The sequence below is a fragment of the Gambusia affinis genome, linkage group LG08, assembly GCF_019740435.1.
Source record: "Gambusia affinis linkage group LG08, SWU_Gaff_1.0, whole genome shotgun sequence".
NCBI classification, from domain to species: Eukaryota; Metazoa; Chordata; class Actinopteri; order Cyprinodontiformes; family Poeciliidae; genus Gambusia; species Gambusia affinis.
This window is the reverse complement of record NC_057875.1, coordinates 18,034,901-18,059,380: the sequence shown is the minus strand read 5'-3', so window position 1 is coordinate 18,059,380 and position 24,480 is coordinate 18,034,901. Positions and strand designations below refer to the sequence as shown.

The window sequence follows — 24,480 nt, the reverse complement described above, 5'->3', positions numbered from 1 at the left end:
ACTCATTGTTATAGATGGCTAGTCCTTTAAAACCCATTAGTAAAGAAGAGTAAAAAATAAATCTGCAAAGGCAAATAAGTCAAGAGAGGGCATTTAAATAGATAGTCATGGTAAATCATGACTTTAGTCATCCAAAATGAGGGCAGGTCACTCTGTCCATTCAATCCTCTGTCCATTCATGGTGTCAGGTTTAATCCTGAAAGGCAGCATTAAGTCTTAATGGAGCTGTTCAATAGGACACTTTAATCTCCCTTCCAGACACAGTCCTGGAAGAGGACAGATCTGTTATGCACCACAGGAAACAGGTCAGCTGGACAGATTGAGACTAATGGTTCATCTATTCCACTGTCAATCATGCTGGTCTCATCTACGGAAGCACAAACCTGTATGTGGAACAAAAAAAATCAATTAAGCACATTTTATTGACCGAAGGGTATGGCGGAGAAGAATTTTACATTGAATAAAACAAACGTGAGCGACATCACTTAATGCAAGTGTCTGGGCCAAAACGTTTGATTTAAACCAGGGGCTCTTAAATCAAGGGCCGGTGTCCTGGAATTTTTAGATGCGTCTCTGCTTCCACACTCCTGAATCAAATGGTTGATTTACCTCCTCAGTATGCAGTCAGTCCATCTGATGGCCTCTTTATTTCTGTACAGATGGAAGGAAAGTTGCAGGAAGCCTGGATTTGAAGACCCCAGAGTTAAACCAATCAATCATAACTTTAGCTTTAGTCCATTAATGGATGGGAAACTTCCACAACGTTTTCTTCCAGGATTGCTTTCTATTTAGGAACATCTTTTCAACAATGGCCACTAGCAATATATTTTACAGTAAAGATGGTGTTTTCAGGAGACGTGCAAGTCAGCTCTGCACAGAGTAGCATTTAACATTTAGGTCAAAAAGTTACATTTTATTTCTTACCAGACCTACATTTGCTAGGCCTGTGGCAAACTAAATTCTCTTGTCAAGAGATGAGCAACTTTTACAATCCAAAGACGTTTTCATTCTCAACCTTGTTAAACAACAACCTCATTAGAATAGTGAAGGCTAATATAGCCAAAAAAGGAAAATAAATAAATTAATATATAAAAAAAATCTACCTTTATATTTTAAAATGATAGGGGGAAAAATGATTTACTTTTTAATGGAACATTTGTTAATGTTAAAAAGAAATGATACCCAACGTTAAAGACACTGAGCATCAGTCTATCACAGGTCAATATGCCACAACTAACCATGCACACACTCGCACCCAAGGACAATGTAGAGGGTAAATAACACAGCAGATGTGTTTTTTGGGCATTGGAGAGAAGTCCGAGTACCTGGAGAGAATCCCAAAAACACACCAAGTCACTTAAACCACTGAAGGAAATTAGGCACAGCAGCTACAATTTATTCACTCAACCACACAATAACTCAAATCTCATTCTCTTACAGCCATCACCAGATGAAATATGACTTCACAAAGTGTTTTTGTTTTTTTTAAACAGACAGAAGGACACAAGTGCATTCACATAAACAGATTACATATTTAAGCTAAAATGGCACTAAACTGTGGATTTCAGCTGTTTTTATTTACACAAGCTGAGGCCACTTCAGTAAGCTTTCATAAAGTAGGCATGTGATGACAAGCAGAAAAATACATCTGTTCATCTCTTCAAATCTATCTAAATAGAGCTGTACACAATAGAGTGAGAAAACACATCTGGCTTCTCTTTTGTTTTTTTTTTTCCACATTCGGATATTAGCAAGAGTTCAGGCACAGGATTTTGGGGTTTACGTACATTTGCTTATGCTGAGAAAAATCACATTCCTTAAAGATGCTGGTACGACGACACGACAGACATGAAGGCGCCAAGACACTTATAGGAGACACAAGCATTTACCAACTCGTGGTAAAATAAGAACGTTAACAGAGGATAAATATGAGAAAATGCATTTCAGTATTGAGACTTTCTATGGCGCTAGCAGTTAAAGCCCAGAGAAATGCGATACTTGAGAATGGGGTGGGGGGAAGCACATTTAGATTTTTATAGAAGCTGAACAAATGGCTCTAAAGTGTAACAGAATATTCCACACAAACTCAACAAAATGGCAGCAGCAAAATCTTTGACAAAAATTTGAGTTCAAGTTAATTCTAGAGAAACAGAACAACAAAAACAAAGACCCACGTTTAAAAGTGAGCTATAGGGCATCACCCGGGTATAATCTGAACCTGAAGGCATTTCTTTTCCAGACAAACCGGAAGAAGAGGAGCTGAAAAGAGGACAGTTTCTCCTCCCACCTCAACCTAAGCTGCTGGCACAATAGGAATTTGGCAAAAGCTGCAACGTGGGCACAAATTTGACAGAAAAAGGAACCAGAAGAGGGGGAAAAAAAAAAAACAAGGTTTTTGTAAAATTTGCTGATGCAAGAAAGAAAAGTCAGTTTAGGCACCGAGTAAAGCCATCACAATCTGCATTGTGTTTGGTTGTGATTTAGAGGTGAGCTGTTGCAGTCTGACGACATGCGACAGCTCGTTCTTGTTGGCAGTTTATTTTCCGCCCTGCAAGAACATGCCGGGGAAAGTCGAGCAAGAAAGTCCAGTGAGGAATGATTCAGCACAAACGCCGCCCTCACAGTCTTAAACATTCTTTTAAAAGGTCTACTAAAAACCACAGAAATGTTTGGTGCTCTAAGTTGAAATGATGCAGTCAGGTAAAAGCTCAGTGGAACAAAGCTAAAATAAATGTGGGTTAATTTGTCTATGCTTAATAAAGGCCTGTTCATACAACACAAGAACAGAGAAATTAATTTTACTCGAGACTGCAAGAACAAGAATACATCTCCTTTGGGCCAGTACATTTCAAGCTTTAGAAGAACTCCAGTACAAAACTCTTTGGAAGTCTTTATACATCCCCAGTGCCATCTCACACTCGGTTCATATTTCAGACAACAGACATCGGGGGGGGGGGGAAGGAGTTCCCCAGAATATGGATCAAGCACAAATTGCAGGAACAGAACGATGTGGTTTTGTTCTTGCAGCTCTGGGTGAGAGAGCTAGTGTCTCTGTTCTTGCAGAGTAATTTTTGGCCTGGCAGGACTCAAAATACAATGCTTTGAAGCAAATTGTTCAATGCATAGCTTTGCAGAACGCGAAGCAGGACCAAAGGGAAACAGGACGAGGTCTTCTTAACGATTAGCCCAATCTCTGCTGATCTGAGACAAGTCCTGTGTTTCGTATAGCGAGGACTTGTTGAAGAGTTGGATATTTAAAGATCTTAAGTCACTGCAGACTCCAGCTCATTCCACTCCTCACTCAGAGCGCTCATCGTCAACAGGCGCCGCGTTCTTCTTTGCACCTCCAACTCGCCGCCGCCTTGCTCAGAGTCCGCGGTTCATTATCTCATGGTGGAGGAAGCTCTGAAGTACGAGAGGAATTTGAAACAGAGGCTCACCACAAAGTACCAGATGTTGCGGGCCATTTGGGACCGGGCGATGAAGATGCGCCAGATGAGAACCACCAGGATGGTGTTGAAGGTGTAGCGGATGTTCCTCAGCCTGGGGGAACGGTCACAGAAACACAAGACTTCATTCAGCTAACCACATAACCCTCATCATCCACAACATTTTTTTTTTCCCCCCAAAATCGCATTGGCAACTTTTGTTTATTTCAAATACATAGAAGTTTAGGGTTTCAACATGACAAACACTTCAATGGAGCATACTATAGCTACAAACTGTGAGCTAATCTACCAGGAAAAACTCTCCCCTGACCTGTTGAAAATTTTTGGAAGGTGACAAATATGCTAATTCTTGACATCACACAACACTTTCCAGGAACTAAATTAAGCTGCGCACAGAAGAAGATATCCGTCTGCAGGTGCAGGCAGATCCAAAGCCACCTTACTTGTTGAGGTGTTTGCGTGCAGCAGGCAGCCCTGAAAGCTCTTCATTGAGGACATATTTTTTTGTGCCCATGCAGTAATTTTCCATGTACTCCGCCCAGTGCAGCTGGCGCACATCAAAGTTGAACACCTATTCAGGAACAAAAAAAAAAAAACAAAAAAAAAAAAGACATTTCTTATTATTTATAATAGAGAAATGTATGCAATATAAATACACAAAATGGAAAAAAAAACTGCAACAATGCAGACTGGTGGGGGATAAATAGGACATACCCACAGTGATTCCAACTTATAAATGTCTAAAAATCACAAAGGCTTGTAACAATGTGCTAAATGCTTGCAACATTATTACCCAATATTTTGAAGGTGGGTTACTTCATTAAAACCGCGAGACATTTAGTTTGGTGCTCCTGGCAGTCGAATGAGAGTGAACACCATGATAAAATCTACAGACGTGCCTCGGGCCTTCAGAAAGAGGACTGGAGCAACGCATGAGTAAGGTATGTCATTCTAAAAGCTCTCGCACTTGAATCTGCAACAATGAATTCAAGACATCTGTCGTCATGCCATGGTCAGAGGTGTTGAAGGATGAAACCATGAAGGCCAGACTGAGTTTTACCACGGAGTATGACAACCAGGATTTCAGGAATCATTTTCTTTGCACCATGTGTTTGCACATAATGTGTCAAAAAGTGAGTTACTGAGAGGACAGGTTTGTCAAATACAGCATTCCAGAACTGTGAAACTGAGCTGGAAGAGTCATGGTTTGGTAATGTTTTGTGACAGCATGACCCGGCCAACTCGTAATCAAAAAATCCTCAATGAATTTGCCAAAAGAAAAATGAGACCAATTATATATATATATATATAAAAAAGAAATTCAATCTGAAGCACAATTGAACCCTGTAACAATCACATCGATCGAGAAAATACAACAACAAATTCATGTACCGCTCATCTTGGGCTTAGCCAAGATTACCTTCTTGTCCTCAGGGCTCATATGGGACAGCAGCATGGCCACGTTGTCTGTGTTCCAAACCCATGAATGGCTGGTGAAATACTCCAGGACCATCATGGCTTTGTGCAGCCGAGTGATTGTCTTCATCATCCTGTGATAAATAACGCGTCAGTGAAAAAGGGGATAAAAAATAAATAAAAAAAGAATGAGACCGATAAATGAACGAAAAGGATAGTTAAAGAAATTTAAAGAGACGGGACAGATGACACGTATGGCTGTTGAGGTGCAGAGGCAAAAGTTCCAACTTCAAATATTTAACATGAGACACCAGATGTAGAGAGCAGTTTACTGCATTGATTTGACAGAGTAATTTTACAAGTGCTTCCAAATAAACGAAAGATTTATCCAGAATACAGCAAGAGCAGGCCTTCACCAAATAAGCTGTTGGGAGAAAATATACAGTGTCCTCCATGCTTTACTGCACTCCTAGAAATGGCTCATCTAGGGTCCTCACTCTTCAGCTCACCTCAAAGGTTTTCTACAGCGGTCTGGTCTGGAGGAAAAGGGAAGGCTTTTCATCTGGTGAACCATGCAAGCATTTCTGTCTGTTCAGTTTTCTGGACTTCTGAAAAATGCAACCATGGATTCCAACAATGTTTTCAGGTGCCTTGGAACAGACACAGGCCCACAGCATAATATTACGACACCATGCTTAACAGCAGACATGAGGTGCTTGACCACATATTCCTTCTTTGTCTGAAACACTTTGAGGAAAAAGGCCATTTAGGTTTAACTTCATGACTACGGACACAGATTTCTCCAAACGCAAGCTGTGGAGATTTTTTAACTTTCCGTAACATCCTGGTCATTGTATAGGGATGTGATGCACTTAATTCTCATAGAGTCTTGTTTGTCACAGTTCCAGAAGCTTCAAAGAAAGGTATTCATTCCTCCAACAGCAGAGATGAGGACATTCAGTTTTACTTGAGAGACTTCTAACATAAGTCAATATGCATTCGTCTTAAATTAAGACAATGTTTTCTCCTCTTTCCTGTTTTGGAGAGTGGCAGGCAGAAACAGGCCTCCAAAGTTAAACACACCAGAATAGGAAATTACCACATAATTTTCCAAGACATTCTAAAAACAACTGAAAGTTAAAAAAAAAAAAAAAAACAAACAATGAAAATAACCCACAATATTTCTTTGTCTTTCAATTAGCACAAAGGGAAACTATTCCTTAGCATGTTTCCTCCAACTGCGTAAATCTTCTCAAATTAAAAAGTTTGATTTACTTCCTCTTTTTTTTTTTTAGATCTATATAAAATACTACATTTAAGAGGTCCAAAAAAAGGTTTTTATGCATCTGTCCCAGGAGTGCAACTAAGAGTGGAGGCCACTGTAGGATGTAAAGTCCCATAAGCCTGTCAACATACACAAGCTGTAGAATTCCAACTTTGTTGCTGCTCTGTAAAATACTCCAGAATTAGAAGCATTTAAGAAAAATTCTCAGCCCCTTCAAACATGAGCTCGGTTTTCATAATCTTGAGTTTTGGAAGAAATGGAAGTATGAAATGAAACCATTTCAAACAGCAACAATGTGAAAGCTTTTGGAAATTAGATTTTTAAATTACAAAAATTGACAAATTAAAGGTAGACGAGTGCTATTAAAAAAAAAAAGACTTTAAATTTTTCAATTGATCTTACCTGCCTTACTGATCAAATGGTTACTCAACATACAGCCATTTCAGCTGGATTTTTGTTAAGTCATCAGTTGTAACTTAAAAGTTGCTTATTCTGCTTTTAATTAAAAATATAGGAGAGCTTAATAATAATAATAATAATAATAATAAATACTAATAATAGTGATAACAGTAATGTGGTTGGCAGGATTTCTTCCCCATTGGCATCAAAAATCAGAAACGGTCTACTGGATTTATTCTGCACAGAACAGGAAGACAGCTTGCATCTCCTTAAATAGCAATAATTAGATTGGCCTTATGCTGATTCACTCCTCTAAATAAACGCCAATGCGCCAAACCCAATAAACAATTAACACTTTATGCATCATTATCTTCCTGGTAAGTGTAGCAAATCCAGTTGACATACTCAAACTTCATTCTGTGTTAATTAAGCGATCACAATTCAAGCAACGATCATTTAAATAGGAAAGGTGTAGAAAAGAGCCTTAATTGAATCTGATTCATTCTGATTCAGCCAGTGTCAAATTAGATTTAAAGTTAGGCTTGTATAATTTTCACTGAAGTGCAGTCAGTTCAATCAATTTAACTAATGGAGGCCGACTGAAATGACTCAGATTCTGTCAGTGCATGCGATTGATTGAAAGGAAGCTTTAAACATGCATGAATGACCAGCAAACAGTGGAAAGGAGAGCATTGTTTGCCACTAATGACAAAGCAAATCATATTCAAAACGCACTTCCAGAATTGGAGCCCACTGCTGGTGCAAGCTAAACTCATTTCAGACGCCAAAGCACACTTTAGATTGCAAGGAGTCAATTTCCATGTGCCGACGTTGCCATTCAGTGGCACTGTGGAGGTGTCCGCTCTTTGGATTAGTCAAAAATAATTTAATTTTGGAGACAGATTGGGTAAGTGCGAACTGAGGGCCGTAATAAATGAAACCATCTTTGAAAGAAGGGTAGGCTTGCTCAGAACCCAAATCACGTTGTCATGACAACGTTCAGATGACACCCTGAGATCAGGTGAAGAAGAAGCTTTAGAAGTCTTATATTCTCTATAATCCAAGCTAGAGAAATCAGGAAGGAATGTGAAGAGAACCTGAGGTGAAGTGGGGAGTTGATTGGCAGCAGGAAGAGGACTATAAAGTGTGGGAGGGGTTTGTTGCAGATGTGATCTTACCGGGGCTTGTGGCCCATCAGTGTGAGATAGCCGTCATACAGCAGGGCCGGCAGGGTGTGGCTGACTGTTGTCCAGTACTGATTAGTAAAAGGATTGGAGCGCAGATTGACATTGGGCCTTCTGAAGGCCTGCTCTAGGGGATTGTTCTTGAAGGTCATGTTTATACAGTTCTCTGTAGGAGAGAGATACACACATGACGGGACATGGAGGACACAGAGGATAAGATGAAGAACACGCATTTCCTCCTTTTAGAAATAAAAGCCAGTCCTGATTGCCAGGTTGGTCTCTGCCAGCCTGCCACTTTTTGCACCATCACATGAGACTTGGATCTAGTTCCAACGTGAATCTGCAACCCTAACAACATCTCTGCCTGCTTTACAAGTCAGACTGAGCGGAACTAATATTTTAGACGCTGATGAAAACAAACTTAAGCGACAAAATGCAAAGAGTGCAGAACCCACAAGCAGCCTCTTCTGTCCCTGAGAGCCATGGGTTATACATTCCTTGACGGCAACTGAACTTCACAGAAGCAATAACACACACATCAACACTGCAGCTACGATGTTAGGCATCTACACTAGGAAGAAAGTGACAGAATAAAGCAGGAAAAGGTGTGTGTACGTGAAGTTACTATGACCGTTAGAAAAACACAGCTACAGCACATCCAAGTAGGCGACTATGACGAGGTTACCTGGGCTCTCGTCCAATCAGTCTCAGGTACATATCATACAGGAAGGCCGGAGCCTTGTGGCTCACGGCAATCCAATACTGATTGATTAGGTGATTGGATGTGAGATTAACATTGGGCCGACGGAAGGCCTGTTCGAGGGGGTTCCTCTTGAATGTAGATATTACATGGTACTCTAAGAAGAGAAGGTTGTTCAAGTGAACAAGGACCAGCGTTAATGTGTTTCACACATTCTGGCTTCAGACCAGAACAAAAAGATATACGCTAAATGAACAAGACTTGATTCAAGTTCATCCTGTCCTGAACGGAAACAATATTAAGCTACTAAAATATTAGTTTATTTCTAAAAGACACTAATATTTTACAAATATACCCTGTATTTGATACCCCTAAATAAAATTCAGTGTAACCACTTGCATTCAAAAGTCAGCCTCGTTAGTGAAGAGGTTCAACCTATGTTTAATTTAACATTACATCCAACAGACTTGTGGAAAAAGGTTCTCTAGTTAGAATAGTTCAAAATGTAACTCCTTTGCCAACACACAAAAATATCTGTGACAGAAACCCCCCCCCAAAATACACACCACCCTGCTTGTGGTGGCAACAACATACAGTAGACCACAGCCCTCTACCTGCAGCCAGAGCTGTGATGGACTGAATCTCAGTAAAATGCTCTGCAGCTTGTGGAAGCAACAGGTATGAATATTTTTGTGAGGATCTTGAAATAATCAGCAATAATTTTGTGGGTCGACGACTGTTTTTGCTGCTGTACCAAAAAATCAAAACAAAAAAGAAACATTTAAATGATACCTTTTGTTTTATTGTTCTTTATAGAATATTCAACAATAATCAGTGGAGCACAGAGTGTTTTCAATTTGGATGCACTTTGGATTTTACAATATTTCACAGAAGATTAATGTGACCATTAAATACTCAGAATAATTAGGATCCCATAACTCAGCCTTGTTAGAAAGAGGAGACTTAAAAAAAAAAAATAGCTTTAATTTTTTTTTTCTATTCTTTACTATGTCTAGCACAATGTAACCTCATACATTATGGATAGAAAATGTGTACATCAGTTTGATAAGCCAATAATCAGAATCAAATCTATATTGTAGTTAAAGATTTATAAACTGACCTCTAGATAAATCCAAGCTTTTATGACCCCTACTTTCTGGACTTTCTTTAAGAGATTGACATATATAAAAAATAAATAAGAGAAAGTTTTACATTTTCTCCTCATTGTGTTTGATGATGCAAAAGTGTAATTATGACATATATAGAAAACACCAGATTTCATCCAGACCCATAAGTTTATATTAATCTGTTCTGAAACGTTTTGGGGTTATTTTTTATAAATGATGAGCAAAAGATTTTTTCCCATTTAGGTTTCCCCTGTTTGAAACTCAACATGAATTTAATTTAGTACTTTAGTTTATATTCCTCACTGAACAGTCCAGTGTTTAAACATTTGAAACTAAATCTATGCCAGCATATTCTCAAACACATGGGAAAAGGTTGTGGACATGCAATGCTAACATGCACTTTCTGTGCAACCCACCAATCTAGTAATGGATTAGCAAGAGCTTCTGGTTTAGGTGTGGCAGGCAGTGGATTACAAATTACAATAGGTTATGCCATTAGAGGCCATATTTAACAACAGCTTCATTATTTAAGGCTTCACACAGGCTGCATTAAAAGTAAAATGGTAAATAAACGCATCATACCGACTTCGCCCCAGCGAAACGGGTTGATCCCACCAGTTGTGCAGTTATACACCAGGATGCTTCTAGGCCTGCAAAAGGAAGCAACTACTTTATTGTAACTCATGTGACTAAAAACATGATCAGTTATACAATAGAAGTGGATGATTTTAAACCTGTTGACTCGTTGCGATCCAGAGAACCAAGCTGCCGCTAGAGTTGCATTAATGACCACATCTACAGGGACCAGGTCAGCCACGGCATCATTAGATGCTCTCATCGTACGCAGAATCCCCTTTCCAGCCTGAAACGATGAGATGAAATGGTCTTAAAGCAAAAGAAAAGGCCTTAATTGAAAAATATGATAACTTATTGCTTTGCAGATGAATGAAGAAAGATGATGCGGCAATTTGAGATGGAAAAAGTCAGGACTCTACGTGTCGGCTCATACGTTCCTCCCAACAGGCTGAGACACTTTCCAGGAATAGTGTGATAAACACTCTGAGCTTGCCACGTTAACAGGATTCATTGTGGTGTAATTCACCAGAATGAAGTTCGACCACAAAAGTTGTTTGAAGTACTAAGTCCTATTTGTCTTGCTTCTGTCAGACTGCCCTATGGAGGCTGGATCTATAATCCAGTAGCTTGATATCAAAGTATTAATGATTACATGAACAGTAATGACTGATTTCATTGCAAAGTATCTTTCAGTGCCCTTATGAAGCCCTATACTAGCCTAATGTAACCAATCACACAACTGAACTTTAACATCCAGCAAGGGTTTTTGCAAAAAGCTTTATAGATGCCTTATTGTTTAATAAGAGCATTGATCTTATTACTTACTGCGATAAATATTCCACTGGGTCCATTGAAGTTGTCAATCCAGCCCTGAGAAATAGATAGCGTTAGAACTGAGATAATTAAATAATAAAATTTCTTTGTATGCAACTAATTTACAATAGAAATTATGGATATTGTCTTTTTTATATAAAAACCATTTCATGTACATTCTACCAGCAGCGGGTATCAGGATGATCCCTGCTTGGACTCACTGCCTGCATGCATAGACAACAAAGACTTAATCACCAAGATCTTAACAAAGCTCTGAGGAAAAGCCAGGCCAGAATTGACACTGATACCTTCTTCATTCACAAGTGACATCAATGGGCAACAATATGTTTAAGCCAACAAAAAACTCTTTTTTAACTGCATATTAGCTTTTCTGACAGGAGGTTTTAGCATTTACTTGTTCTTTGACACAATTTCAGAGTTCTTCTGATTAGTGCTAATCATCTCCTTTGATAATTTATACATGGCTCCTTTTTAGCCTTAATTTATATATTACTCTAGTAGGTTGAGAGGTTTTCAGAATGTATTTAAATTTAAAACAGAACGAGTGTTTCGAATGACTCACGGGGAATGGCTCTTTCCAGCTGGCGCCAACAATTGAGGGTCTGACGATGGCGACATTGAGGTCTCCAGCCTCCTGCTGCACCAGATACTCAGCCAAGGCTTTGGTGTAGGTGTAAGTGTTGGGGCGCTCTCCAATAAGCTTGGGGGTCAGTGTTGCTACCAAATCGTCGTCCATCCAGCTGAAGGCAGAGAAACAAGACTTACCTGGGATGAAGTATTGAGTTTCAGTTTCTAACATCTAGGAATGCTAGGCGCACTAAGAATAGTAATGGGGGATTAAGCTCAACTACCAGAATTATGAGGAGTCTGACGCAGAGTTATATTTTTCTTAAACCAAAGCAAAATCAAAAATGCTTCTTTGGTTTGATTATTAACTTTACAGATTCATTATGAATAATTATCTAATATCCCATGCCCTCGTACCTAAGCTAACAACAGCAATGTTACCTTTGACTCAACAGTCAAACTTTATAAAAAAGCTAATTTATCTTTTTGAGCACAATGAAAACTACTGGCTTAAACGCTAACTTGACCTTCTAAACAGGTTCTTAAAATTATTATTAAATGCTTCAATGCAATGAGCAAAGTTGCTTTTGAAACATTTGCATAGGACAGAAATGGGTTGAGAGCTTATAAATAAGCTTAACATGGAGAAAATAAAACGGTTTGAGTTATGAGGTACTTTAAACTTGCAAACAAAGCCACTTTGCACCACTCTAAAAATAAACACCAACACTAAGCCGGAACAGACGTAGAAGATGGGACAGAAATAGAGAAAAAGGCATTTGATAGTATTCTGTTCAGTTTTGGCATATCCCCCCCTGAATGCCATCATAAAGTAACTCAGCTTATCTACATAGTATAGGTTTACTAATGACACCATTCTCTCTCCATCCATCAAATTTAATCTTAAAGTTGCACTAATATATCTGAAAAGCAGTTTGTACCACCGTCAACTTTGGTGCTACAAAGTAAAACAAATAAAACTGCCGTGTTCACAGTATATTCCATTTTGTTGAAATCTGCATAATTGTGCATAAATCTGCTGTTTGGAAACTTACTCAAGAGTGTCAAGGAGTTTGCGGTAGTTTACAGGAGGCGGGTACACGACTTCCTCGATGACCTCTCTGTCACAGTGGGCGTAAGCTGTGGAGACGTGAATAAAAATCTCCAGGTGCTTCATCCTGTGGGCCAGGGCCAGCATCTTTTGTGTGGCCAGGACATTCAGCTGGATTGCATCTCTAAGACACAGAAAACAAGCATAGGAAGAGATTCAATCATTTTCACCGAGTTTTAGTTTAAAGATCAGGAAGACTGACTGAAAAATACAACATCTGCAAAAAATAAATAAATAACATTTTAAAATTATGAAAAGTCAGTTTTCCAAACAGAGACTACACCATACAAAGGAACAGTCAGCTAAACCAACATCACTTAAGATCTGTCCAGGCTTTAAAAATAAAGACCGAGAAAGTAAAAAGATTTGTATTGGCCAGCTTTTTATTGCTGCTTTGTTTCAATGACATTGTCCATTCATGTCAACCAAACATATTTAGAGTCTGAATATAGAAGACCACTCCTCTTTAAGGTTTATTTATGTCCAAAATAGATGTGAAATTGTTTTACACAAACATAATGTGATGTCGCCTCTGATCCTAAAATAGTAATTAAATCACCACTTATGATACAAAGGTGAAAAAATAAAATATTCTGAATGCTGACATCTTCCTAAATGTTGTAGTGTTTTTGGTTTTTAAGAGAGAAATCTGAAATTGACAAAATATGATGACAATCTAAAGTCTATGACAATATTTAAATCTGTGCATCCTTAAGATGTTTGACTCTCATCTTACAGAGGATCAGCGAGGGAGCTTGAGGCCAGATATTATACAATCATTATCGTAGTAAAAACGCCATAACATGCACTAAGCTACATGCTAAAAGATTCTTCAGAAAGATGGAGAATTCTTATTCGATGGAAACACAGAATTAGAAATCTTATAACTATAATAGCTATACAAAAAAAATTTTAAAAAATCTACGTGAAGTCAGAAACCAATGTGTCATTGTGTCTGGTTTGCAAAAATCAAAACATAGTACAAACATTTGTTTGTAAAAAAAAAAAAAAAAAAAAAAAAAAAAAATCAACTTTTTAAGACCACTAATTGGAGGAAATGACTTTAAATAGGTATACACTCAGTTTCTTCTAAAGATTGTATGGGAAGTAGAGCCCAATAAGCAGCTGTGTCTTAAATTCAGCAGAAAAAGCACGGCATGCCAGGTGTTCTGTTTCTGTGTGCTGCAAACAGAAGGTATCAACACTGGGCTGAGAAGAGCCAAGCCTAGAAAACAGTCGAAAAATTTGTCTCATGAAAAAGTAAAACAAAAAAACAAAAAAAAGAGAGAAAAAAAAAATTCAAAGATCACTCACTTGAGCGGTTCATTGAAGCGTATCGTTGCCGCACAGTGGAAGACAACGTTGATGGTTTCAACCAAGATGCTCTGATCCTCTTTGCTGAGATCGAGCTCCAGTACTGTGAGGTCACTGTTCACTGCTGTGATCTTCTCTGCAAAGTCTGGCTGCTCTGCTTGCAATCTTTCAAACAACTAAGACAAACAATGAAATGTCAGAAATGAAATGCGTTACAATAAATAAAGAAGTTTATTATGTCTTCAAATAAACAAAAAAACAACAAAAAGCTTAAGGTAAAACAGATTATAATGACTAAACTGAATTTTAAATGTATACTGTGATAAGTGAAAGAAAAAGTAGAGCAAATGTCCTTAAAGAGACATTGCAAACAAATATCTATATTGAATCAAAGGACAATATTTGCCCTACATGTAACCATTTCAAGCTCCAAAACGTGGAACACTTAAATATAAAATATACATATTTTATGTACATATTTGTTCATTTTTATGGCATTGGCTCATACCCAAAAGATGTTTTCTGAGTAATAATAGACTATATAAACTATGAATCAGTTTAAGGAGAGGTTTCCACTATAGTCTTAAACACAATAAGACTGTGTTCATGTATTTGGAGACAAACAAACATAACAGGCGTTTCAGAAGCTCCTCATCTTCCACACCTCTGTGACAGCCATTCATTATGGTCTCTGAGTGCCCAGCTCTCACCTTGCAGTTAATCATGTCGGCTACACGGGCTTGAGGGCTCTGCCCAGCTTTTGACCTAACCATTACGTAAACGGCTTTGACCCCAGGGCAGGACCTCAGCAGCTTCTCCAGCAGAACCTTTGACAACAAACAAGAAAATGCATTTATTTATCCTCAAACTGAATTTGGAACAAGAATTTACTCTGCGTTATTCAGATTTTATCCAGTAACATTTGTGCAATGGTTGGAGTTTTAATGAAAAACAATTACAACAATCAACAGTGATTAACTAGACTTTAAGCCCTAAACTCTGACTGGACCACAGGTACAATCCTGGATAAAGGGTTGCCATATGACATATAGATAATTTTTATTTTATGTGCCTTTTTTAATACTCTATTTTCTATTAGCTTAGTCTTGTTCAGGCAGCTGCTTCTCTAGCAGCAGCCATGGGATATTTAGTACATCAAGAGATACTAAGGTCTTAAAACGTTTGTGTTATAAAACAAAAAATCTTTTCCATCTGCATTCCTATAACATCAGAGTCATTTTCATGATTTACAAGATAACATGCATAAACAGACTGAAGTTGTTTCTGGCTTATTGGAGCTTTGCGCAAGTCAGTACTGACGTCATTTTTTAAAGTTTAGTTGACATTATTCAGCTAAAAATAGACCAAACCACTTAAAAGCATTTGTCAAAAGACTAAATAAAAAAGAAAAGCTTCCTGACATCATTAACATTACGTTCTCGCAACTACGCACACATGCACTGTTCAGCTGGCAAAAAGCAGAAAGGAAATATACAAACATATCTTGTCTTATTTTACTGATGCTTGAGAGACAAAAAAAGGACTTCCAAGCAGTAGCTCACAAAGTTCGGCCACATTTCACAAGCCAGCTAAACCACCACCGTACCTTTCCCATGAAGCCCGTTGCTCCAGATATCAGCACATTTTTCCCTGCATAGTATTCTGGGATGTTCACCATGATGACGGGAAAGCTGCCTCGGCGACTTCCTCAATGACACTCCACCTACACGATGAAATGAACAGACAAACACTTCAAGGAAGCACTCCTTAATAGAGAACAAAGAGGTAACCCACAGCTTTGTGGACCCAATGTCAAACATAAGGCTTCGAGGGATTGCTGAAGGTTGTCAAAGGTTGCAGAGAGTGGAGTTATTTTTATATGAACCTGCTGCACTCTGTCAGGAATACATAGCTGGATTAGGGACAATTTTTTCAGTCAAGCTTCATATCTGGGGGAAAAAAAAAAAAAGCCTGAATTTCCCCCACAATCCTTCCCTAAATCAAGAATATTACAAAACAAAACATATGGCTGACATTGTATTCATGTACAGATGTGTTTTCAAACATATCTGGATATTTAGTATTAAATTGCTTGAACCCCAGAAAAACTAAACAAAAAGACATTTTAAGACTGTTAAAATATGCAGTTTCTGGTGTGGAATAATTTAGTCTGGACTAAAATTTATTCTCTAAAACTAAAAACACTTTAGTTGCACATTTGGAACATTGTTGCTCAGCATTTTGAAGGCAGTTTGCCCTGTTAAAGTGGGTATAAACACTTTGGTGATATCAAATGTCGAAGGCAATGAGTTTAGAGAGGGAATTAAATAGGTATAAAAATAATTTGGCATTAGCAAATCCAATGTACAAAAACTAGTCAACAGTTGGAAGAACGTCAAACCACTGGAAACCTGCCCAGGTTTGTACATCCAAGCAAGTTCTTCCAGAAAATAGACCACAAAATGACAAAAGAAGTTTTCAGACACTACAACACAGACACTGGACTTTTCCTCAGTACAAAGCTTTGATTTCTTGTTTGTTGAGCAGCATCCGTTTTGAGTGTTAAGAAAAAAAGAAAAAGAGAAATTTCAATTATGGTTAAAGATCTAAACAAAATAGACAACAATAAAGGAACATTTCATTTGGATAAAAAAAAAAAGACCCAAAAACTTTAGAGTGTACCGATTTTCTTCATGACCACCAGAAACTGTACTCAAAATAATTTCTTTCAAAGTAAGAAAACAAATCGTGTGCTCGCCACCTTTTTATCCAACATGTTTATCAAAAGACAAAAACAACAGCAAATAAACTTTTTTCAAAGTTTTTTTTTTTTTTTAAACTACAGTTTCATAAAAAAAAAAAATAGGTTAATCATAAAGCTCATCACAGCAGCTGAACACAGGCAGTCAGGCTTGACGCCCGCTCTGACATTAACTGTAAATATGAAAAGGCTTATCAGTGGGATTACATTGGATTTAAAACACAACCACTTCATATGTACAATTACAGGCCATTCTGGAGATAAGACATGTAATCATTTACTGACAAGACTGCCTTGTGCAAACTGGTGGGGCTGAAGTGTGCCACAGCACGTGTTCAAACAAAAGGTAAGGCAAACCTTCGAAACCAAAGTACGACCACACAGATTCATGGAGTCCTCGCTTCCAGAAAGAAACATGTCTACAGTCTGGCTCTAAAATTTTACTTTATCTAAAAACTTTGTTTATTTTTAGGTTCTATTGGCCTTTTTATTAGATCGTCTCTGTGGAAACTCAACTTCATGTCTACTAAGAAATCTACAAAGAAAGATTGCAAAGCTATCGCGCCACACTAAAACATGCAAGGGAAAAGTTCTTTGAGAAAATCATAACAAAAACATTAACGGAGCTCAAGGTTTATTTGCAACAGTTGAAGGGCTCACAAACCCTCCTGTGACTGTATCTCCTGAACTCCAATCTGACACAGCCTGGAATGAATTTGCTAACTACTTTGCAGAGAAGCTTTTTTTTTCAAAAAAAAAAAAAAAACTAAATTAGAGGGTTAATCTGCACAAATTTACCAAATCCAATATCAAAGAGAATGACCAAAAATTACCAATACAGAAAAAAACACTGCAGCCTTGAGATGATTGAAAAGCAAAGTACCTTCAACAATTTGGGGAAAATTTGGACTTTAAATGCACTTTTAAGGGATATCTGGGGTCCTAAATCCAACAAATTAGAACTTAATGAAAAAATAAAAAGGAGACCATCTTCCCACCACCACACTCATTTGAAGGAGGTTGGGCTATAATAGCTTCCTCTTCACAGTTCAAGCTTTTGTCACAGTTCACGCCAACATACGTATGCTACTCTGTTCAAAAACTAGTGTGTCAGCTTCTCCATTTGACGCAGGTCTGAATTTCCGCATTTAATTCCCTTTTGAATACCAAATCTTTTCACTTTCATCTACCATCCATAATTTTTAAAGCACTATGAGTGTTTGTCCTGTATACATCCAGCATGACAGCCTGCAGAGCAGTGGGAGATAAAATTAAGCAAATCGTGTCTGATAAGTGACTGTGACAAGAGACTGGTTTTTCGGCTCCAGTGGTTATAGTTAAACGGTTAGCACTCTGGTATTACATTCGTTTTTAAGAATTACATTTACAGAACTTGATAAAGTTCTGCTTCATAAAGCAGCACTGTTGCTGTGCAGCAAGAAGGTCCTGGGTTCGATTGCCGGCCCGGGGTCTTTCTGCATGGAGTTTGCATGTTCTCCCTGTGCATGGTGGGTTCTCTCCGGGTTCTCCAGCTTCCTCCCACAGTCCAAAAACATGACTGTCAGGTTAATTAGTCTCTAAATTCTCCCTAGGTGTGAGTGTTTGTGTGAATGGTTGTTTGTCCTGTATGTCTCTGTGTTGCCCTGTGACAGACTGGCAACCTGTCCAGGGTGAACCCGCCTCTCGCCCGGAACGTTAGCTGGAGATAGACACCAGCAACACTCCTGACCCAATTAGGGACGAAGGGTGTTAGAAAATGGATGGATGGATTCATAAAGCAAAGAACACTTTTCCCCACCACACCACATGAAAACACATTTTGTTTTTATTTACAGCTTAAAATAATAAAGACTTTATTGGTGGTTCTAAGAAAAGTTCTCATGTCAAGTCTGTAGTGTAACATTAATACATCATAATCATAGTTGAAAAGATGTCAAAGTTCTCATCTTGTCTAATTTTTCTTTTACTCTAACAGTTGTGAATGTTTTCTAAACTTCAACTTCCTAAATAAGAGCTACAATTACTAACCTTTACTCAGACTGAAATTAGACAGTTTCCTTTAAACAGTTAAGTACATTTTGAATAGGACATTTTGTCTGCCAACCAGCCATAAAAATCCACTAGACTATGTAAAACATCACTACAAGGCATGCCAAAATCCCATCCCACCTTTTTAGATTTTTATATTTGAGCAATCCCCCCCACTCCTACAATATCTTCAAAAAGCTAAGGCAACAGATGCAACCTTCCAGAGTTCGTAACATCTGAGATTTAAATTATTAATCACATAGGAAACAGTTTTGAAACTAGATAAACTTTGTGCAAGATTCCTCCATCGCTCTGAATGCACCGCTTCTGCTCCTGAACAACAGTGGATTATAATTACAACAAACATTAATTATTAGAGAAAGAGGGGACATTAACAGAGTATTTCATGCTGCTATGACAACGGCTCTACTACGGGTTGCGTAGGCTTGGTGACTCTTACGGAACGAAGCGAGAAACAGCTCTGTGGTCGCCAGCACAGTTGAAAGCTGCGGATGAATCGCTTGCTGCTTCGCATCGAGTGCCAAGCGGCTCGCTCCAGCTGAGCGCCGCTGCGACCACAGCCAAGCTGAATATACAGCACTCAGTCAAAACAAGCTAGGCAGCAGGCCTGAATCAAAACAGATATTTTTGTTTGGCAAATAACAAAAATGAAAAAAAAAAAAAAAAAAAAACAGCAGATGTTGGGCCAATATTAGAAATGTTTTCATTCAAAACAGTTTGACCTTAGAGTCTTACCATTCGCTTTATTAGCTTAGCAATAAATGTTTCCTTGGTTTTATTTATGGTGCAGGAAGCCTTTCAGCAAGCGCCACCATGTTGCCACAAGTGATTCTTACAAGGGTAGAGTAATTAAATAAATATTTTTTTTTTTTTAAAGTGTGTAGAAAGGCTCAAAAGTAATCACCCGGCCCTCCTTAGGTGAGGTGACATACTGAATATATTTCATGTGCCATGTTATAAAATGACATGTCACTTTTATAGTTTAAATTTCCATAGCAACCTCTGCATCCAATTTCCTGAAAGCTCAGTTGCTCTTAGTGCTCCTGAACGCATCACTTGTCCCTTTCTAATGAAATGAGGAAAATTCCAGCGCGTAGTGATTGTTGGTTGAGTTTTGGAAGCAAGGCAATGCAGAACAGACAAACAAGAAATCCTATGTTTTCAGCATCAGCTGATGGGTTAATAGTTGGGCGACATGTTTGTAAAGTAAAATAACTGACATTCTTTGTTGGTTCTACTTGATGCAAACAAACTCGACTTGTCGTGCGAAGTCAGCCTGTGCAAGAGAGTTCGGCTCATCTTTATGGTTTGTGAAAAGCTAGTTTGGCTGCTAAACTGGCAAGAATAAACTAAAAGTTGAGTAGTTTGATCCAATTAGGTGCATAATTCAACTGTATAAGAAGAGTTTTGATTGTAATCCCTGCTGTTTTTCAGGATGATTCTGGAGATTTGGGGAAAGATATGCTTTTCAGTTTTTGCTCTGCATTTCTTTTTTTCTGCTACACTCAGTTATTTTGATAGTTTTATAATCCACACTGTCGTCTAAAACATACAGACAAGACCTGGAATAATGGGTAAAATTGGGCAAATGAGTTAGTTTTATAAACAAAGATATAAATATGCAGCTGTAAGAGAGGAGGAGACACACTATAGTATTATCTATTAATAGGCAGTGGAAGAAAGTTACACTTTAGTTTTTCTGCCTTCGATGCTCTCCATCGTGTTCAACCTGTTTGCTTAGCTGACAATATTTTCACATTAGTGAACATGAGGGAACTGGAGAGAAGAATTTCTGTCCAACCATGCAACCCAGTTCTGCATTAACAAAAGATAGCATATTTTAACAAAGCAAGTTTTATGCGACGGTAGAAAAGTTCTCTATCCTCAGTGGGAGCCTTCGCTGTAGCAGAGGTCAGGTTAAATGTTAACTGTATAGTTTGATCAACGAAAGTTAGGAATTTTCTGCCTGCACCATTTGTTGGATGATTATGAACATTCATTTATAGATTATTTAAAGATAATGGAACAAACAGCTTTCATCAAACATTCAGGATCTTTATGACCATCTGAAATTGGCGACACATTCTCTAGCTAGACAAGTACATCTGAAGTGAGAGATCTTTGACAGATGTCAAAAATAGCTTCAAAACACTGGAGAGAATGTGGGAGGACATGAAGGCTTTCATTTCCTGGTGTAAGTCAGAGAACTGAGGAGGACAGTCATTTTTCCAAAGTATTAACCAAAATCCAGTTTAAGTTTGTTAAAGATCATTTTGTAGCAGATAAATAAGATTTTCAGACTTTTCTCCACTATGATAACCCCTTCTCAGCTATTACTGGGATTGAATATGCCTTCTGGAAAACATTCCCTCAGATATCACATGATCTTTGCAAATCAGAGCTGTAGAAATGCAGCATTTGTACATTATTAGTATACTGTGTAGTTTTTTTTTTTTTTTTCCCCTACAGGGGGTCTTTTTGTGGGCTCTAGTGCCCCTTATATGACAGTAGGCTGACAGGAAAGAGGAAGCGAGAAGGGGGAAGACATGCAGCAAATGTCGCCGGGTCCCAGAATCGAACCTGCGATGGCCGCATCGAGGACTCAAGGCCTCCAAGCGTGGGTCGCGCTATCCCCTACACCACCACAGCACGCCCCTACTGTGTAGGTTTTTTTGTCAAACATTCCACTGTGGGTGTGTACTCATCTGTAATAAACTAACAAGGTGTAATGCGTCTGTGGCAAAGACTATTATTACTTGATATACTGTGCAGTTGTAACGCTCACTTTCAATGCAAAGCATTACGGTTACAGCTAAAGCTTTTCTCAGCGCTCAAACGTTTTAACTTTACGGAAAACAGTAATTGATCACAGTTTAAAAGTCATAAATTAGGTACAATTTCAAACACTCAAGCTAAAAACCGCTATTTCTCTTTAAGTTTAAGGATACTTGGCACATGTACAATTATCTCTAAAACATTGAGGAAGAAAGATGGGAGCGGGGCCAGGTTCCTAACCAAACCCTTCTGAAAATACTTCCTTGTAATCTTCAGGAATTTTAACTATAACATTGACAGAAGAAACTGTGTCAACCTGTTTGAACAGAGATCTCATCGTCACAGACTCTCTGTAAACACCAGCTAGTGCATATAGAATATGTAAGATTATATTTACATATTATATTATATTACACTTTATATTATACACACACACGTATACATGTGTGTGTGCATGACCAATTTTAGCAAACAAAGCTGTAATCTGTAACCTTAGGCCAGCCCAGGACCCAGCCAGAAGCTTTTGTGGCTTTTGATCAAGTGTCTGTGAAAGAGCTACAGTAGCTTACAGTCAGACAGTCAGGCAGCAAGTTGATCCCTGATGCTTTAAGGATAAATAATTGATGTGAAATGGTATAATGCCTAAATTGAGCACGTGTGGAATAAAGAGTTTATAAATAGATGAGAGGTTCCACAAGTAGTCTCAGGGGAGCGATTCCACCACTACAAAGAAAAAAATAAATACAGAGTGATTTGACAAATAAATGCAGGAAGTCTCAATGTGCCATTTTAAAACGGGGAACGTTCTGCTATGAAAAACAGAGAAGTGACAGCTAGGCCAGTTACAGGTACAAAAAAAGATGGACCAAAGTTTTTAAACTCTGGCGTCTCATTAAAAAGCACTTTGAATTTTAGGTACAGTATTAAAAATAATTTTAAGCGCTTTAAGATGGACCAAAGAAGCCGACATGCACCCGGACTTTTCTCCAGCTCTGTGGAGTAAAACACACATACTGTACATAGAGTTTTGCTTGAAAGCTGATTTCAAGCAAAACTGTCACACGACGCATTGTGCTGATGTGTGCCGTACAGGATCTTTGATGGTAATAGTTGTATTAAAATTGCCTCCGCATTTAAACAGAACCAGTTTGACAAGGCTTGTCAGAAACCACAATTCAGAGGGCCACCGGCATCTGGTTGCAGGTGCAGCTGGTGAGGAGTGTTTAATAATGAAATGTATATTACGCTGCACATCTGCATTGCCTTTAACTCTGCCTTCTCCATTTAACCTTCCAATATACAACATATTACATTTTCAGAATAGTAAGAAGATACAAAATCCAAAACTACTAAACTTAGAAAAACTAATTTGCCTGGGCTCATGTGTGAAAATGAAACAACTTTAACGTTAATGTGTCACATTTAAGAAGCAGTGGAATTAGGTTCTACTTTTACTTTAAAAAAAGAACAAAACTAAAAAAACAACACATTTATTTTTACTCAGGGGTGTCACAAGGTGAAAATCTCCCAACTGATAACACATCCATCTACTTCAGTTCTTCGTAATGTCAAAGCCCAGTCACAGCCAATTGATCATTGATTGAGCACCACAGAGAATGGCATGTTCCCTGTGCAACAGCATTCTTCATCTCAGTCACGAATGTCAACCTACTCTCCCTGGTTCCTGCTACAACAGCACATCTTTCCAGATGACTGGAGCAGACTTGTACTACAGGTCAAATCACTCTCATGATGGCAATCAGGAAATCTGTATTTCTTAAGCAGTTTGCCTTATCTTGTCTCACAGTGCTCATACAAAACACACCATCGTGTTTGTGAAACTGTGGTTGCAGCCTCTTGCTGTGGGGAAACTTCTCCTCAGGGGAGACAGGAAAGCCAGTCTGACAGGACGGCTATACCTCAAGTTTGACAAAAAGAAAGATATTTTGCACACACACAAAAAAAATGTTTTCTAGATGTGACAATGTGGTAGAGTCGTACCCCAAAAAGACCTGCAACCAAAAGTTGATTCTACAGATTCTAGACTGAAAGTGGCTGTATTCAAATGAGTGCCAATTTAGTTGGCACGCCTCTCACGGCATTTTAGAGTTGTTGCTTCAGAAATCTTACATCTTTTCAGCACCTTGGTAAATGATGGAATTATTCCCGATGGAGCACTTTACTTACGCACTGCAGAATAGAAATGTACTAAAATTTCGAAAATTGTTTTTTCGAATTACAAATTCGAAAAAAAGCAAAAACTGCAAACTGAAAACAACGGATCCCGTGATTATCATTACATACAGCTACGCAACATCCTTATCACGACCAAACCTCGTTGTCCATTTCTACCGCTTTCACAGCCTGTAATCACATTACTCCAAAGTCAGGAGTGGCGAAGAAAACTCGATGAGCTGAAGCTAATTAAATGAGCACCGAATCACTGAGACCAATTATATCTTCCTCATTCCGGTGAAAAAAATAGTAAGAGTGGAAAAAAACAACTAAAAATTGAGAATACTAAAACCAGCGCAGCTGTGACTTCTGCTAATGTGAGGCCGACACTAATAAAAGGAACTCCAAATTGCTCCACATATTTGCGTATTTCCCACAGCGTAGTATTTTAGCCACCCCTCCCTCCTTTTCCTCCTGGCGCATCTTCTTCCTAAAACACGCTCTGGTAGTAGCGGCGCGAGGCATTTAGCCCTCTGAAAACCGGTAACAAGTGTTTCAGCCCCCGATGAAATCCCATACGGCTGATGGCGGCGACATGTAAAGCATGTACATACCCAGAAAAAACGGGATGTCGACCTTTTTCCTCCGGTTGGAAAAGTGGTGTGATCCGCGAAGAGGCGGAGTAACAACGAGCACCGCTAAGAGGAAGATAGAGTAACCAGACTCGCCAGGAAGCTTGCAGCATAAATAAACCGCCG

General features: G+C 38.5%; 1 protein-coding gene across 7 annotated transcripts; it reads right to left on the bottom strand.

Moving 5' to 3' along the window:
• Nucleotides 1-110: 110 nt before the first annotated feature.
• On the bottom strand, nt 111-24,480 carry far1 (fatty acyl CoA reductase 1). 7 transcript variants are annotated; one of them, XM_044125570.1, is made up of 15 exons: nt 24,337-24,480; nt 15,569-15,685; nt 14,673-14,789; nt 13,963-14,138; nt 12,593-12,772; nt 11,533-11,710; nt 10,962-11,006; nt 10,295-10,422; nt 10,143-10,210; nt 8,419-8,590; nt 4,870-4,999; nt 3,893-4,020; nt 3,441-3,543; nt 1,239-1,325; nt 111-383 (listed from the first exon to the last, which is right to left on the bottom strand). In XM_044125570.1, the coding sequence occupies exons 2-15, from the start codon at nt 15,638-15,640 to the stop codon at nt 243-245; spliced, it is 1,725 nt and encodes a 574-aa protein (XP_043981505.1). In that variant the 5' UTR covers nt 15,641-15,685; nt 24,337-24,480; the 3' UTR covers nt 111-242. The 7 variants fall into 7 exon arrangements, with proteins under 7 accessions (XP_043981505.1, XP_043981504.1, XP_043981506.1 ...); XM_044125569.1 differs by lacking the exon at nt 8,419-8,590 and adding an exon at nt 7,728-7,899 and having other exon boundaries at nt 115-383; XM_044125572.1 differs by lacking the exons at nt 111-383; nt 8,419-8,590 and adding exons at nt 631-651; nt 7,728-7,899.

What these genes read in the sequence shown, in the direction of transcription:
- far1 (XM_044125570.1), bottom strand. Translation starts at nt 15,640, where the DNA reads ATGGTGAACATCCCAGAATACTATGCAGGGAAAAATGTGCTGATATCT. An exon ending in TGAGCCCTGAGGACAAGAAG is followed by an intron (nt 4,021 to 4,869) that starts GTAATCTTGGCT and finishes GTTCCTGAATAG; the next exon opens with GTGTTCAACTTTGATGTGCG. An exon ending in GCAACATCTGGTACTTTGTG is followed by an intron (nt 1,326 to 3,440) that starts GTGAGCCTCTGT and finishes GATTCTCTCCAG; the next exon opens with GTACTCGGACTTCTCTCCAA.